Here is an 18090-nt window from a genome sequence, read left to right on the forward strand (position 1 = left end):
TCCTACTCCTCCTCCTTCTCCTCTTGTCACATTGCAAGAATGATGTCTGCATAAATCGGGCCTTGAGAGGAAAGGAAGTCCTTCTCTTCCTCCCGCTGCTCTGCCTTGAGTTCCCTGTCCATAATGCCACACAGAGTATGTTCAAGCAGGAACACAAGAGAGATAGTGTCACTGATGCATGCATTGTCACGGCTCACCATTCTTGTCACCTCCTCAAATAATGACAGGACAGTGCATCCTTTATCAGTAGCCATTGGTGTAGGGGGGAAAATGCCAAGCACCCTGAGCCTGTCATTGTGCCATATTCACACAGGTACTCCTTGATGGTCTTCTGCTGCAGCCACTGCAGCATTGACAAAGTTGAGTACCACCTGGTGGGCATGTCACAAATCAGGCAATTTACAGGCAGGTAGAATTCCTGCTGAATTTAAGCTATTCGAACCCTGGCTGTGTATGACCATCTGAAATGGCTACGGACTCTTTTGTATAAGAAGAAAATGGTTGCACACCACCATGGTATCCAATGAAGAAAAATGTCTTTATTCATTTCAATGGTACAAGTTAGAAAAGTAATCAATAATGCCTATATAATTGTGCATAAAAATAAGATTAATAAAGAAAAAAGAAAGAAAAAAGCAAAAAAAACGGAAAAATGCAGAAATGCGTATGAAAAAAACATATATCCAGGATTATGTGCACATATAACACATGAAGTGAAAAAAATACAAAAAATATATATGTAGATATATATATATATATATATATATATATATATATATACATATACATACATGTCCACATATCCTTCAACATAGATGCAAAATCACCATCCTGAATTGCAAAGAAGTTGAAAGAAAAAAAAACAGCAATACAAAAATACACTATAACCATATGTGACATTGTGTTGTGAAAGATTAAAAGAGACATAAATATACCATACATTTTTATCACCTGGAAAAACCAATACTATATAAAACTATCGTTATGCAAACAAGTTTTACAATAAAAACATCATGAATAACCATTAAAAATATATATGCATTTAATACACATGGATGACGTACCATTCAATCTAATAGACAGTGGGGAAATCTGGTTTTAAATAAAAAAAATCCAGAAAACCTCACGTCTGCATAACAATTTGAAGACACCCCCTCCTCTTTTTGGCAAGTGAATTTTTTCTATAACCTATAAACCTACTGCTGATGTGTCTCCCCCGTGGTGGTCTCTGAAATGTCGGGCTACACTAGTAGATTTGTACAGGTGTTCATAGAAACGGCCCCTTAATCTTCGAATAGTGTGTCCTATGTATTGTACGTGACAAATACGACAGGTGATCATGTACACTACATATGTGGTATTGCAATTATAGAAAGATTTAATTTTATGTACTTTATTATTAGTATATGAATTAACCATATCATAAAGCCCCCTTTAGTCCCCTCCTTCTCCCCGTGCTTTAATTCTACTTAATTAGTTAGGGTTTTTTATGCTTTTTTCAGTTTATGGATAGTCCCAGGTTTGCATACATTCATTGTTGCTTATTAAATAAGGGTCGGATTAGATTTAATGGTACGTCGTCCATGCATATATATTTTTAAATTATTATACATGATGTTTTTATTGTAAAATTTGTTTGCATAACGATTGATTTATATAATATTGATTTTTTCAGGTGATAAAAATGTATGCTATATTTATGTCTCTTTTTATCTTTTGCAACACAATGTCACATAGTGTATTTCTGTGTTGTTGTTTTTTTCTTTCAACTTCTTTGCAATTCAGGATGGTGATTTCGCATCTATGTTGAAGGATATGTGCACATGTATATAAATATATTTTTTGTATTTTTTCACTTTATGTGTGTGTGCGTTTATATGTGCACCTAATCTTGGATATATGTTTTTTTCTTACATATGTCTGCCTTCTTTTAATTTTTTTGCTTTTTTCTTTCTTTTTTCTTTAATATTCTTATTTTTATGCACAACTATTTATATAAGCATTATTGATTACTTTTTTTTTTTTTAACTTATATTTACTTTCTGTCAAATCTACTTTTGTTTTTATGCACGCAGATAGGTGTCAGGTTTGAAGTAATTAAGAGGCTAATTGAACAGGGGTGTTCACCTTCGGGTGAGCATTTAAATATTGGCCTCTCATTACACACTTTGTAGTGAACAAGCATGTAGCATTCAAGTGAAACGCGTCTATTGTCCTACCCTGCTGTACCTTGTACCATTCAAGTGAATAAAGGAATTTTTCTTCATAGGATCCCGTGGTGGTGTGCGACCATTTTCTTCTCATACGTTTCTTCCGGTGGTGAGCCAAAGTTCAGCACCTACTCTTGGATTGTGGACTTTGATTGGCCTGAGCGGTGTCATCCCCTCTTACCATGCGGACTCTTTTGGCCTGCCTTAGAAGATCTTGGGTACCTGTTTAAGAAACACTGAATCGCCAAATTGAGGACATGTGGCAGGCATGGCATATGTGTCAACTTTCCCTGTTGAAGGGCAGACAGAAGGTTATTGCCATTGTCACACACCACCATTCCTGTCTCAAACTTCTGGGCCTGCCCCTGCAGAGCTGAAAGAATTTCTGCTCCGGTGTGGCTCCTGTCTCCTAGACAGACCAGCAGAAGCACTGCATGCCATCTTTGAGCCTGACTCATTGAATAGCCCCTTGAATGCTTAGGGGGTACTGGTAGTTCCTAGGACAATTCAGCAGAGGAGGACATGGAGGAGGAGGAGGGAGTGGAGCAGACAGATCTCGCATCACCACCACAAGCTGTATGGAGACCTGGAGGCAAAACAAGCTTCAGCACTGAGCCCTGCCCTGAATCCTTCCTAGTAGCAACCACATTACCCAGTGTGCTGTGAACAAAATATATCATCCCTGACCATGCTTGCTGAAACACGTGTCAGCAGTAAGGTGGACCTTGCTGCTACTTTGCCATAACATTGCCTTCCACGTAATGCTACAGAGCTGGAATGGCCTTACATGCATAAAAATAGTCACTGGGAACCTGCCATTGTGGTACAGAACATTCTGCAAATTCACGGATGGTTGCAGAATCCACCAGATGGAAAGGCAGGAGTTTTAAAGCCAGCAATTTGAACAAGCTGGAATTTAAATGCTGGGCATGTGGATGACAAGGAATGTATATTTTTTTTCAATGCAGCAGCACGGGCAGAGAAATTTGTCTGCTATACTCTATAGTTGGTTGTGTGCTGCTGGCAGACGTGTTGCAATACCATAATCCCTGTCAGTGGAGGCTGCTGGGAGGTCATACGTTATAGTTGCGGGTAGACATAAAAGGTGAGGTGTGAAGAGGAGAAGAATGGTCCCTTTTGTGTGGCTTTCAGGTGCTCTTGCCAACGGGCAGAGTGGTGGGAGGTTAAATGCCTTTGCAAGTATGTGGTACCCAAGTGGCTGGTGTTTTTGCCACACATGATCTGCTTGCGGCAGAGATTGCAAATGGCAACAGTGCAATCAGCTGCACATGCGCTAAAAAAGGCCCACACAGCTGATCTGTGGGAAGTGGGCCAGGGGACAACAGCTCCACAATCTGATGGAATATGGTGGCTGCTTTCTACTGATTCATGATGGGTCCTCTGGAGGACATCCTGCCCCATTGGGGTTGTACCACCCCCTCACTTTCCTCCTCTGCTCTATCCGGCACCCAAGTCACATCAGTGATTTCATTATCATCATCCCCCCTATCCTCATCATCACTGGAACCAACTTGGCAATATGCTGCGGCGTGGGGGACATGACTGCTAATTTGTTGTTTATCGGTGTTCTCCCCTCTCTGTAGGCTCAAGTAATGCCTGTGCCTCATTAAGAAGCAAGAGGATGATGCTGTGTTTAAAAATTCAGCTGACTCCTCCGTGCATGATGCTGGGACTATGGCAGGAGTAGCTGTGGACAAGGAGGCAGAATAAGCCGCTCTGGCAGCTGCGGTGGACTGGGTACTAGTCTCAGCTTGGGTGATAGAGGATGAGAAGATAAAAGATGGTTCAGCAAGCCAGTCCACCCCCTTCTGTGCATGCTGTGGCTGGATAGCACAGGCAACATCACTAAACAGAGAAAAACATGCCCTGCCTGAAGACAGACAACATCCACCTTTGCCTGTGGACACAGGCGCTGCTGGCCCCTTATAGTGGCATGAGAATGTCTGCCTCTCCTTGTTGGCCTCCCAGACATGATGGGGGGGGGGAGGGAGGGATTAATTTCCAAATTTAGTAGATATTGGGAAATGTGTAATTGTATGCACTTTACTTCATGAAAAGTGGTGTTTGAAGCACTTTAAATTGAGGACTGCCACTGACAGAAATGTAAAAACTATAAAAAAATAAAAAGGGGGAACAACAGCGTCACAGTCTAAAAAACTGCAGGTGCCAAATTTAAAAAGGGGGCAGGCACAGGAAAAAAAAAAAAAAAAAACACAGCGCCAAAATGTAAAAAAAAAGAGCACTGTATACACCACTAAATGTTATGTAATGCTGTACACTCACACTACATTATACTCACACACTATACTCACACTACACTGACATACTACACTATACTCACACTACACTACACTATACTCACACTGTACACTGTACTCAGACTAAACTAACACTACACTGACACTCTACACTTGGAGTCACAATAGCACACTAACTTGCTAGTAGCAAACAGAACTCTGCTCTATCTATCTCCAATCCAACAACACACTGCAAAAGGTTCCTGTGGAAAGAACCTTTTTTAGTGTGGGTTAGGACTATTAGCACTTAACCACTTGCCGACTGCCTAACGCCGATCTACGTCGGCAGTCAGCCCCTCACAGGCAAAGTGACGTAGGGCTACGTCACTAGCTTGTGAGGGTCTAGGGAGCGAGCGCGCGCCCCCGGAGGCGCGCTCCCGCTCCCGCGTGGTCACGGACCCCCCCGCGCGTGTGACCGGCGGACCCGAGCCGGTCACAAGCCACCTGTCATTCTCCTTGCTGTTAGGATACTGATCACTCGGATCTAGTATGTAGATCCGTTGATCAGTGTCCATACAGCTCAAGCCCCAGCCAATCACAGTAGAAAGCACGCCCCTAGGGATACACACAGCCCCTCCCTCCCAAATAAAGTTAACCCCTTCACTACCAGTGTATTTTTACAGTAACAGTGCATATATATAGCACTGATTACTGTAGAAATGTCACTGGTAACCCCAAAAGTGTCAAAAATGTCAGTCAAGGGTCCGATCTGTCCGCCCCAATGTCGCAGTACCGCAAAAAAAATCGCAGATCGCCGCCATTACACGTTAAAAAAAAAAAACAACAAAAATGACAGAAATCTTTCCCTTTGTTAGTAAACGCAATAACTTTTGCGCAAACCAATCAAAATACGCTTTTTGCGATTTTTTTTACCAAACATAGGTAGCATAAAACAAATTGGCCGAAAAAGTAAAAAAATTTTGATTTTTTAATTTTTTTTTTGGGGAATTTCATATAAAAAAATGTGAAAAATATTGCTATTTTTGCAAAATTGACGCTCTTTTTTTGTTTATAGCGCGTGATCAAAAAATCGCACAGGTGATCAAATACCACCAAAAGAAAGCTCTGTTTGTGGGAAAAAAAGGACGCCAAATTCGTTTAGGTACAGAGTCGCACGACCGCGCAATTGTCCGTTAAAGTCATGCAGTGCCGAATCGCAAAATACCCCCTGGTCGGAATGGGGGTAAAATCTTCCGGGGCTTAAGTGGTTAATAATAATTATGCAAAGTCATCATGACTTTGTCCAATCATGGCTCTGACTGTGTTCTGTGCCCTGATTGGGCAAATCCTTGCACCTAATCAACACTGCACTCTTAATTAGCTTTACTGACAGCTTTACTGACAATATTTAATCACTTCTGGACCGGAAGATTTTCCCCCTTAATGACATGGCCATATTTTGCGATTCGGCACTGTGTTTGTTTAATGGACAATTGCACAGTCGTGCGACGCTGTACCCGAATAAAATTGATGTCCTTTTTTCCCCACAAATAGAGCTTTCTTTTGGTGGTATTTGATTACCTCTGTGATTTTTATTTTCTGCGCTATAAACAATTCTGAAAAAAAATATATTTTCACTTTCTGCTATATAACATTTCCAAAAAAAAAATATAAAAATCAAAATTTTTTAACATTTTAGGCCAATTTGTTTTCTGCTACATATTTTTGGTAATAAAAAATCTCAATAAGCGTATTTTGATTGGTTTGCACAAAAGTTATAGCGTCTACTAACTACGGGAAAGATTTATGTCCTTTTTATTGTTTTTTTTTTTTTATTGCTAGTAATTTCGGCAATCTGTGATTTTTAACGGAACTGTGACTTTGCGGTGGACAGATCGGACCCCTAACTGACATTTTTGACACTTTTGGGGGGACCAGTGACATTACTACAGTAATCAGTGCTGAAAATATGCACTGTTACTGTACTAATGACACTGGCAGGGAAGGGGTTAATATAGTGGGTGATCAAGGGGTTAAATGTGTACCTAGGGGCGTGCTTCTAACTGTATGGGGTTTGGGCTTGTGAAATGATCACAGAGCCATGTGTTTCTATATAGAAGGATCACAGGTGCTCTGTAATCATTCCAGAGAGAAGAACGGTCAGCTGTGTGTACAACAGCTGACCATCCTTCTCTCTCATCGGGGAACAATCGCGGGTGTCAGGCATCAATCGGAGCCGCCTGCCCCGTGCATCAGAGTCCCCGCTGCCAAATGGGGGCAGGAGCATGCCGGCGACAGCGCGTGCTCGCCCCCAAGCTGGAGGCGCGACCAACATTGTTTCACGCAGGAGGGCCGCCCTGGCATAGTAAATTGGCGGCAGGCGGTCCGGAAGTGGTTAACATTCATCTCTCTCCTAACAGTAGCACCAGGTAAACACCTAATCTCTTTTGACACTTACACACCATTTCCCACCATATGGCCAGCTTTAGGCTGGCCATACACGATGCAATGTCTTTCCTGCAACCACGGGTTGCAGGAAAGAAATTCACATGATTCCCCCATCAACACAGACAGTGTTGACGGGGGGGGGGGGGATCAGCAGTTGTCTTCTCTTAGTGTGGGAAGCCGTCCCTGCCGGGAGATGATAGTGATTATTGCTAGTGGCTATAGCAGCTGCTAGCAATAATCGCGAGAGAATGCAGCAGACTGTTGATTGATCCATCAACTTGGTACATTTAGCCTGCCCATTAACAGTTCAAATCGATTCAAACCTCGTTGGCCGGCCTTACTCTGGGTGTTTGTATGTACCACAGATAAAGGTAAAGGTCTCACCGTTTGTACCCACGTATCTCTTGAAACTATAAAAATCTTAAATATTATTACTCTTGGTTCACCCTGATGTATCGAGTATTGGTTCTAAACTTTTTTATTATAATTTTATTCCCAAAATATCAGAGTGGTCTATCAATCTACTTTAACCACTTGACGACCAGTCACTGGGACTGTACTGCGGCAAAGTGGCACGATTCCGTCCAGCGACGTAGACCTACGTGGCTGGACTCCTCTCCCTGTAGGCGCGCTCCCGCTGTTTTCAGTCATAGCGGGAGTCGGGCCAGGGGAGGAGCGGCGGCGATCGCCGCTGCTCTTCCCCGATCGTCGGGGAATCTAGTTTGGAGTTTTACACAAGCGGGCGGATCTCCTAAGTGACAAGGAGTGACAGATTGCAGTGTTCAGCATAGCTGAACATGCGATCTGTCCTTGAGTCACTCAGTCACCTCCCCCCACACACGTTAGTAAGCACCAGGCATACATTAACCCCTCCCTCTCCAATAAAATTAACCCCTTCCCTGCCAGTGTCATTTTTACAGTAACAGTGCATATTTATAGCACTGATTACTGTAGAAATGTCACTGGTACCCCCAAAAGTGTCAAAAATGTCAGTCAAGGGTCTGATCTGTCTGCCGCAATGTCGCAGTCCCGCAAAAAAAATCGCAGATCGCCGTCATTACGCATTAAAAAAAACACCAAAAATGACAGAAATCTTTCCCTTAGTTAGTAAACGCAATAACTTTTGCGCAAACCAATCAAAATACGCTTATTGTGATTTTTTTACCAAACATAGGTAGCAGAAAACAAATTGGCCAAAAATTAAAAAAAAATTTGATTTTTTAATTTTTTGGGAGGGAATTTCATATAAAAAAAATGTTAAAAATATTGTTATTTTTTCAAAATAAACGCTCTTTTTTTGTTTATCCCGCAAAAAGTAAAAATCACACAGGTGATCAAATACCACCCAAAGAAAGCTCTGTTTGTGGGAAAAAAAAGATGTAAATTTCGTTTGGGTACGGCGTCGCGCGACCGCGCAATTGTCAGTTAAATTCGCACAGCGACGAATCACAAAAAGTGGCCTGGACGTAAAACAGCAAAATCCTCTGGTGTTAAAGTGGATAAAATCAACAAGTGTTTGGTTTGGGAATATAAACTGATCAGAATATTTTCTTCATTAAATTATAAACAGTTCTTTAAGTTGTTTTATCAACAAGTTAAAACGTATTTTATTAATATAAACATTAGATAATCATATAGATGATCTACATGGTCATTTTTTGTTAATGCTGAAGTTTTTATCCTGTTAATTAAATACAGAATTTATAACAGTGCTCTGTGTGCCATTGACTATATTTTTTGTACAGTACATGTTGTTCATATATGTTTCCTTTTCTGTATGATTTCCTAATGCTTGGTCTTCCCTGTATATGAGCAATATTTATTAACTGTTCATATTAACATGCATTTGTATGTCTCTAAATATAGTAGCAAAATGTAACTTTTTTTCCTACAGTTATAAACTTAATTCTTACCAGTTGTCAATATAATATACTCCATGGGGGAGATTTGCTAAAACTGGAGCAATCAGAATCTGGTGGAGCTGTGCATGGTAGCCAATCAGATTCTAACTTCAGCTTGTTCAATTAAGCTTTGGCAATAAAACCAGGAAGCTGATTGGTTTCTATGCAGAACTGTGCCAGATTTTGCACTCTCCAGTCTTAGTAAATCCTGCCCAATTGTCAATAAATTCTTGTGTCTAAAGGGAAACCTTTTCTGAAACAGAATTTGAATGAACTATTCTGAGCTATATTTTTATACACACACATATAACTACTGTTTAAACATACTAGCTTTACTTTTATTTTTGTGTAGTTAACGTAATGATTAGACAATATGACTGATTTTAGTTTGTGTACAGCACTAATGAAGTACAAGTTCAAATGTAAAGATATCTAATTTGTTACCACTAGTAGTCTATTTGGTATCTCACTGCACCGAAAATTCGACCTTAGGGCTAATATTCCCTAACAATAAATAGATGCATGTACAGGTAGACATTCCCTACAGGAAATTGGGAGCTGATATATAGTAGAGCATGCTGGGAAATATCCTATTAACCCTTACATTTACTTTTATGATGATAATTTTTGAATATCTTTCATTGTTTGGCACCCTTAAGCTGGTCATACAAAGACAGAATATTCATTAAATGTCAGGAATCTACCAGGTGATTGTTTAACTAGATGTGGTATCTATCGCCTTACAATTTCCTGCACTATATGTACTGTGAAAGGATCTTCCTTTGTTAAAGTGGTATCAGAATGATTCCAAATCACCCTCAGGGTTTCTCTGGCATGCTGGACAATCGGTAACCAACCCAGCGACTATCCCAGTTATATCTACAAAAAAATCATGTAGCTCATATCTGGCTTCATGGATAGAAGACTTTATTAAACATTACTGCTATTAAAGTAGAACTAAATCCAAAAGGTGTTTTCATTTTGGATAGAGTAAGAGAGGGTTATAATCCCTGACAGTTTTTTTTTTTTTTTTGGTCATCTGTTTCCCATTAGGAGGATTTTCCCTTAACTTCCTGTCCCATTGCTATAACAGGAAGTGAGAGGAAATTTCTCTAAAATATGGGAAATCTTGGTTGTCACCAGGGTTACCAGAAGATTTCCTATCAATGCCTGTATTGATGACAATTTAACATTTGGGATTTTCTTTCACTCTTGGAGATACCAATCAACAGGGCAAACTCCCTAACATAGACACAAACAGTAATTAAAACCTGACAGGGGTTCTAATCCCACTCAATCTATTAAAATAAAAAAAAAAAAATGAAAAGAAAATGTTTGACTTACGTCATACTTAAAGAATTATACAGCGCAATAATGACATTGCAACATTTGTGACTATAATGCAATATATATGAATTAATCTTACATAACGTATGATAGGAACATCTAGAGATATGAATTTTTAGGGAACCTAAACAAATCCTTGAATTACTGCCTTATGTCTAAGTGATGATAAGTAAAACATATCCTTAATTATGGAGAATGAAATGTACTTACGTGTGCACAGTGTGAGCTTCTATTGTGTATGATAATTACATATTGTTGAGAAATGATGCTTCTGCTGGTTGTGTCCCCAGATATCCTGCAATGTGCTGGAACAAATTACAAGCTTCGCTTCAGGAACGTCTTACCACCTTCCTCTGGCTCACCATGTCCAACTTATACTTGATTTAATGGAGCCTGCTCTGAACATCAATGGTCTCATTGATTTTGCTGTACAGGTACCTAAGCATTCTCTGAAGTTAATGTTGTTCTTGGATGAATGGAGGTACTAGAAAACAGGATTGTTCTAAGGCAGTAAATAATAGTAGGCTAGCACTGGAGTTTGTCTTACTTAAACAGACTGTGCCTGGAGCCAGACATTAATCTTATTGTTCTCCCATGCAAATAGCACCTTGTGTTCTTTTAGATATCGTGCACAGGCGTGGAAACTTTAGGCTATCTGGCTGCTGCTAATGGACCTGTTAATTTTATTGGATTCTGGTAAAACAATTATACATGCTCATCAAAGCATACAATATGCCTTTTACAAATTTGTTATGGCCTTGGGAGTTTTACTTTAATGAAATAATGATCAGCAGATGGCAAATGCATCCTTTGGTTAATTTAATAAAGTAGTCCTAAGACTAATAATGTTGTGAAAGTTGCAACTAGATGTGACCTTCTATTAAGACATGCCAATTATGTGCAGTGAACGGCTCATTTTAGGTGATGCCCTGGTCCAGATCTGGGAGGAAATACCCCAGGACACCATCCATCGTCTCATTAGGAGCATGCCCTGACATTGTCATAAATGCATCCAAGCATGTGGGGGCCATACAAACTACTGAGTCAAACTACTGATGTCTTGATGTACCTTGCTTTGTCCACTGGTGCGCAGTCATGTTGGAACAGGAAGGGCCAACCCAAAACTGTTCCCATAAAGTTGGGAGCATGAAATTGTCCAAAATGTCTTGGTATGCTAACGCTCAAAGATTTCCCTTCACTGGAACTAAGGGGCCAAGTCCAACCTCCGAAAAACAACCCCACACCATAATCCCCCCTCCACCAAATGATTTGGACCAGTGCACAAAGATCCATAAAGACATAGATGAGTGAGTTAGGGGTGGTGGACCTTGACTGGCCTGCACAGAGTCCTGACCTCAACCTGATAGAACACCTTTGGAATGAATTAGAGTGGAAACTGCAAGCCAGACTTTCTCTCCAACATCAGTGCCTGACCTCACAAATGCGCTTCTGGAAGAATGGTCAAACATTCCCATAGACACACTTCTAAACCTTGTGGACTGTCTTCCAAGAAGAGTTAAAGCTGTTATAGCTGCAAAGGGTGGGCCAACTCAATATTGAACCCTACGGACTAAGACTGGGATGCCATTAAAGTTCATGTGTGTGTAAAGGCTGTTGTCCCAATACTTTTGGTAATTAGGTGTAACTGCACAGCAGGAGGGCACCAAAACAATTAGGGGCCTTTTACATTATGCATAGTGTTAACACATAGACGTTAAATCAGATTAACAATGAATTTGTTTTATTCACTCCCCTTTGGTGTGTTAAAGTGGAAGTAAAGGCAAATCTAACTCTAAACCTACTCTCAAACAGAACAAGAGCAGGGCGCCAGGTGAGTATGAGTTAACAGGCAACACTTTATTATGTAGTAGTAAGTAACCTGTAAACTACTCCACTAGTCAGCGTGGTAATGCAGGCACAGCTCTCCGCAGTTTGGACGGACTGGTCATAGCTGTAGGGCACAGACAGGGAACCGGTCACAGATGAAAAACCAGCAATGTTTCTCTCCTCACTCTCGCCAAGAACCAGCGGATTGTGACAGGTTTTTGGTAAAAAGCTAGGCATGCCAAATCGGGTTTCCGAGGCCCCACCTCCTTTGTCAAGTTCTTTTTGCATGCTCTTGAATGGATCCCCATATCCTTGGTTTGGAGCTTCTGGTGTATATGTGGTTTCCTGCTGACTCACACCCTAATTGCTCTTCTCCTCTGGAATGTGGACCCATGGACTTTGATTAATTTTACATTTGTACTTTTCAATTGTCCATTGTCATATATAGAGCACTGGAAGTATTTAATCTTTAAAGGTTGTGTTTCTAAACCTACTCTCAGCCTCATTGTAAGCCTAATCTATCTAACCATGTAAAGAAAAGATCGCTATACTTACCTGTTCTGTAGCCACTCTGGTCTGGTCTTCAGTGGCACCCTCTGTGTACAGGAGAAGGCCAGCAATCACTGAAAAATGCCTGGGAAGTGATGTCTCCCGTAGAGTTACTATGGGGCTTCCATTGTCGGCTGCCTTTCCTAAACATTCCCACACACAGAAGTCGCTGCTGGCAGCTCAGTGTGGAACCGAACCAGAGCAGCTGCAGGTAAGTATTTTTTATTCACAGGGCTAGATAGATTAGGCTTAGAATTTGGCTGAGAGTAAGTTTAGAGTTAGTTAACCACTTGCCGACTGCTGCATGACTATTTACTGCGGCGGTCAGCCCCTCACAGGCAAAGCGACATAGGGCTACGTCGCTAGCCTGTAAGGCTCTAGGCCCGGCGGACCCGATTGTCCGTTACACCGGGAGAAAGGCAGGCGGCTAATGTAAACAAAGCCGCCTGTCATTCTTCCCTGTTTAAGAATGCAGATCATACGGTTCTGCTATGTAGGACGGTTGATCTCTGTTCTTACACCTGTAGCCACATCCAATCACAGTTAGAATCACACCCCTAGGGACACACTTAACCCCTCCCTCTCAAAACCCCTTCACTGCCAGGGTCATTTTTACAGCAACAGTGCATATGTATAGCACTGATTACTGTAGTAATGTCACTGGTAACCCCAAAAGTGTCAAAAATGTCAGTCAAGGGTCCGATCTTTCCGGCGCAATGTCGCAGTCCCGCAAAAAAATCGCAGATCGCCGCCATTACTCGTTAAAAAAAAAAAAACAACAAAAATGACAAAAAATTTTCCCTTAGTTAGTATACGCAATAACTTTTGCGCAAACAAATCAAAATATGCTTTTTGCGATTTTTTTTACCAAACATATGTAGCAGAAAACAAATTGGCCTAAAATGTTAAAAAATTTTGATTTTTACATTTTTTTATGGGAATTTCATATAAAAAAAAATGTGGAAAATATTGTTATTTTTGCAAAATTGACGCTCTTTTTTTGTTTTAGCGCATAAAGAAAAAATCGCACAGGTGATCAAATACCACCAAAAGAAAGCTCTGTTTGTGGGGAAAAAAAGGACGTTAAATTCGTTTAGGTACAGCGTCGCACGACCCCGCAATTGTCCGTTAAAGTCACGCAGTGCCGAATCGCAAAATAGGCCCTGGTCAGGAAGGGGGTAAAATCTTCCGGGGCTTAAGTGGTTAAGTTTTGCCTTTACTTCCTCTTTAAATATATAATTGCAAGGGTTTTGTTCTAGTTATTTAAAAGAAAACCAGAAATCCAGTAAGCTCCCAATTTTTTGTGGCACTGAAATCTAAGCAGTGTTATCAGCCCTTTCCTGTTTATCTCAGTAAACTACAGAACATCTAAGTTATGAGGAAGAAGAGTGTGGGGGGGGGGGGGGGCTGCTGTAGTCCAAACACACATTCTGTCCTAGGATAACAATATTTCAAAGATATAATACAGAGCGTATGCGTTGTCAGTCTAAGACAGGACATGATGTTACTGGCAAGGAAAGATAAGCCTGGAAAAAAAGAAAACAAATTCAGTGCCCACATCTAAGGCTTGGTAAACTTAATTATATAAAATGTTTGTTCTTGGGATTAAATAAACTTCAACATCCCTTCCTTTTACTATGTCTCAGCCCTCTTCTGCACCACTTATTGCTGTCAGATATTACCATCACCATAGATAACCAAATCTTTCAAAGATCATGCCACTTGCCTTAAATAAATTACTTCAACTGGGACACAGGCAACATTGGAAACTCTCCAGATTTTCTAACCTTTTCCCATGCTCACTTTTTGGAGTATGCTTGTGAATACATCAAAAGGGATTTGTCTAATAAAAGTACTATATTTAGCAATGTCCACTTTTTCTTTCATATTACACAACCAATACTCCAAGGGTTTTTGACTGGGTTTCATTTACATGCATTTGTGGTGCATTTATGTGCATTCTGGTGGTGCATTTATGTGCATTCTGGTGGTGCATTTATGTGCATTCTGGTGTAAAAAAAATAAAGCATGCTGTATTTTTAGACCACTTGTGAAAGCACTGCAATGGTGCAAGATAGGCTCATTGAAATACAATCATTTTTCTTGCATATGCGTTCGACCGCATAAGGTGCAAATGAGACTCTAAGGGATGCCTTATGTCTTTAGGGTTTCTCCCTACTAATATTTATAGATTGGTTTCAATTCCTTAGTAGTAATTTAAAATGTTTATGGAAACAACAAACCTGAAACCATATGTAGTATCGATTGACAGCCTTAAATTTTCTTTTAAAATAAACTTTATTTGTTTAATCATAGTGTGCTTTCGCTTAACTGGTGAATTATTCATGTGTACATAAACAGGGAGTTATTTGAAGTTTTTAGTACCGTATTAATAATTCAGCAGTCAAATCTAGTTAAATGTACTATAAATTATGTTAAGTTAGGGCTTGGCAAAGTTGCTTGGAATCTAGGAGCCTGTAAAAAAAATTAGGAGTCAGTTTTTTTTTTTTAACTAACAAAGCTTATGGGTGGAACATGTAGCATGTTCCCGAAGGTAAACTTATCCTTTAACACTTTCACAGCCGGAGCCATTTTTGTGTTTTTTTGCACGCGTTTAAAAATAATCACTGTAGGTCTGAAGATTACATAAAACCCAAAAACATTATATATTTTCTAAAAGCAGACATCCTAGAGAATAAAATATTGATAGTTTCAATTTTTTATGTCACAGGTCATTACCGCAATGGTCTAGGAAGCACAACATTTCAGTAAAAAAACACATTAAAAGTTAATTTAAGGGGGAACAAAAATGGGTTTTCCCTCTGGTGTGACACCATATAGCCTTGTGCCTGGTTGTCTCATGGGTCTCAGTGTGCAGTGGAATCCTTTGGGGTAGTGACTGGAGCTACCATGTATTAGAGGTCTCTCGTAAGTGTAATTTTCTTGAAGTCAGCTCTGTAGCCATAAAGAGATGAGTCCTGAGATAGGAAGATATCTGTGATGTGGTTTTTAGCTTTACTGAACCTGAAAATGGGGGCATTATGTTTGCCTGTAATAAGTCGGCTACATGAGGCGGTAAGTGGGTAGTTAATCCTCCATATTGAAAAAGGTCCTGTTGGAGCTGGATTGTCCCGACCCAAGAAAAGAAAATGAGAAAATCCCTAAAAATAAACACACATCGAGTTCTTTGCCATCTTGAGTTTGTAAAACAGCTAAGGGGATGTTTGACACATGCTCACTACACTGAGTGTCCCTAGGCACACAATCAGATACAACTCAGTCCACATAAGAACGTCAGTGAAGTGTTTGCTTCATATGAATGTGGCACATAACAAGCTGAGCACACCTGAAGCTACATACAAATATTCCTATAGCTCCCAACTGTGACTGATTTTGAGGGACTGTTTCTGATTTAGAACAAAGTCCCTCTGTCCCTCTTTCCTCCCCATGTGTCCCTCATTTTGATCTTAACTATATACACTATATTACCAACAGTATTGGGACACCTGCCTTTACACGCACATGAACTCTAATGGCATCCCAGTCTTTGTCCGTAGGGTTTAATATTGGGTTGGCCCACCCTTTGCAGCTATAACAACTTCAACTCCCCAAGGAAGGCTGTCCATAAGGTTCAGGAGTGTCTATGGGAACGTTTGACCATTCTCCCAGAAGCACATGTGTGAGGTCAGGCACTGATGTTAAACGAGAAGGCCTGGTTTGCAGCCTTCGCTCTAATTCATCCTAAAGGTGTTCTATCGGGTTGAGGGCCGGACTCTGTGCAGGCCAGTCAAGTTCTTCCACCCCAAACTCACTTATCCATGTCTTTATGGATCTTGCTTTATGCACTGGTCCAAATCATTTGGTGAAGGTGGGATTATGGTGTGGGGTTGTTTTTCAGGGGTTGGGCTTGGCCCCTTAGTTCCAGTGAAGGGAACTTTTAAGGCATCAGCTTACCAAGATATTTTTGACAATTTCATGCTCCCTCTTTTGTAGGAATAGTTTGGGGATGGCCCTTTCCTGTTCCAACATGACTGCATGGCCCTATTTATCTATTAAAAAGTGTTTCCCAGTGCTAAAGCTTTCATCCAATTTCTAAATTGCTGTATTTGTACATTTCAAAAGCCAGTATTAAGGAAAACTAGTGGGAAAAAAGCACTAGTTGGTTCAACTAAATTTTTTTATGTATAATTATTTATTATATAATACTTTAAGGGGGCGTGGCAGTTGGTGTGCCCTATGTATACCTACACACTTTTGCTAATAGACATCCCTCGTTATATCTCAAAAAGTTGGGAGGTATGTATACCCTTTCCCCTAGTGTGCCCCACTTTTGTGATGCTTGCTGGCACTTGGTAAAAAGTCACACTTCCACATACCAGCCCATAAAAATAGTCTGCACACAGCATAGTTGCAGTTACACAATGCTGCCCATGTAATGTTCACGTTCTCAAACTTAATCTAAAATCAATTTGTCTCATGTTTTTCAGCTACTAAATGAACTGAGTGTAGTGGAAGCAGAATTGCTGTTGAAATCATCAAACCTTGCAGGAAGTTACACAACGCGCTTGTGTCTGTACATTGTAGCGGTGCTAAGACGATACCACGCCTGCCTAATTTTAAATTATGAACAGACAGCACAAGTTTTTGAAGGGTTTGTATCGCAATCATTTCCTTTCTTGCTTGTTTGTTTATATTGTTTTCAAAAGCCCCCTAACCCAACCACTGAAAATGTAGAGAAATATATTCATATTGTGGTTGATCTACCTAAAACGAAACAGTGCAAAATCTGGTGCAGCTCTGCAAAGAAACCAATTGGCTTCCAGGTTTTTTTTGTTAAAGCTTAAAGGATATGTTCACCTTAAAAAAAAAAAAATAATAATAATAAATACACATTTTTTTGCAGGTAAACAAATGTGCATTTTTTTATTTAATTTACTTGGAGTCTGTAAAGCATTGTACCTGCAAACAGCAGATCGCAAGTGCCATGAAGGACTCCTGCAGACTTGTCAGTGTATTTGTCTGCTCATAAGGGCAGGCAGATACACATTGACAGGAAGAGAGAATGAACTACCAGAGCGCTAAACAGGGCTATAGTAGTTAATTGAGAACTACAAGCCGACAGCTGCAAAGGTTGTGGGTACTTGTAGTTTCCTATTTGCAGAACTCTGTGTATAAATGACACAGCTGAGCAGGCAGTTTTTTTAATGGTGACAGTGGCAGTGGCTGCAGGAGCGGGAACATGTTACATGTTCAACCCTAAAAACAGGTGGAACATCTAAAATGTTCCCAAAGGGGAGCTTATCCTTTAATTGATCAAGCTGAAAGGAGAAGTAAAGCCAAAGCCAAAGTTTGTTCTGCACTCCTGTAACCTGCTTTTCAGCAAACAGCGGGCTGAAGCCCACTTTCAGCTGACGTCACAGAGCCGGTCCAGGCTGGAGAAAGATCTCAATCATATGATCAGGATCCACTCAGATCCCTATACTAGCAGCTGGCTCAACCTTTTAGCAATCCGCTAAGAGCCTGAGCCAGCCTCTCCCACTCCCTCCACAG

At 40.5% G+C, this 18090-nt stretch overlaps 2 protein-coding genes across 4 annotated transcripts in view; one reads left to right on the forward strand and one right to left on the reverse strand.

Annotated features, from left to right (window-relative positions):
* LOC309551077 (P2Y purinoceptor 12-like) overlaps positions 1-10527 on the reverse strand; it is a 90848-nt gene extending 80321 nt beyond the window's left edge. Inside the window, exon 1 of the mRNA XM_082251522.1 lies at positions 10375-10527. The gene's annotated coding sequence lies outside the window, so the exon portion shown is untranslated. The remainder of the gene's footprint in view (positions 1-10374) is intronic.
* The window catches only part of MED12L (mediator complex subunit 12L), an 837051-nt gene that overhangs the window by 618167 nt on the left and 200794 nt on the right, over positions 1-18090 (forward strand). For all 3 annotated transcript variants that reach the window (XM_082251515.1, XM_082251517.1, XM_082251516.1), the window contains exons 19-20: positions 10455-10598; positions 17028-17191. In XM_082251515.1, the coding sequence (XP_082107641.1) occupies positions 10455-10598; positions 17028-17191 (308 nt within the window). The remainder of the gene's footprint in view (positions 1-10454; positions 10599-17027; positions 17192-18090) is intronic.

Source organism: Pelophylax lessonae (genome assembly GCF_965119305.1).
Source record: "Pelophylax lessonae genome assembly, chromosome: 3".
Taxonomy (NCBI): Eukaryota; Metazoa; Chordata; class Amphibia; order Anura; family Ranidae; genus Pelophylax; species Pelophylax lessonae.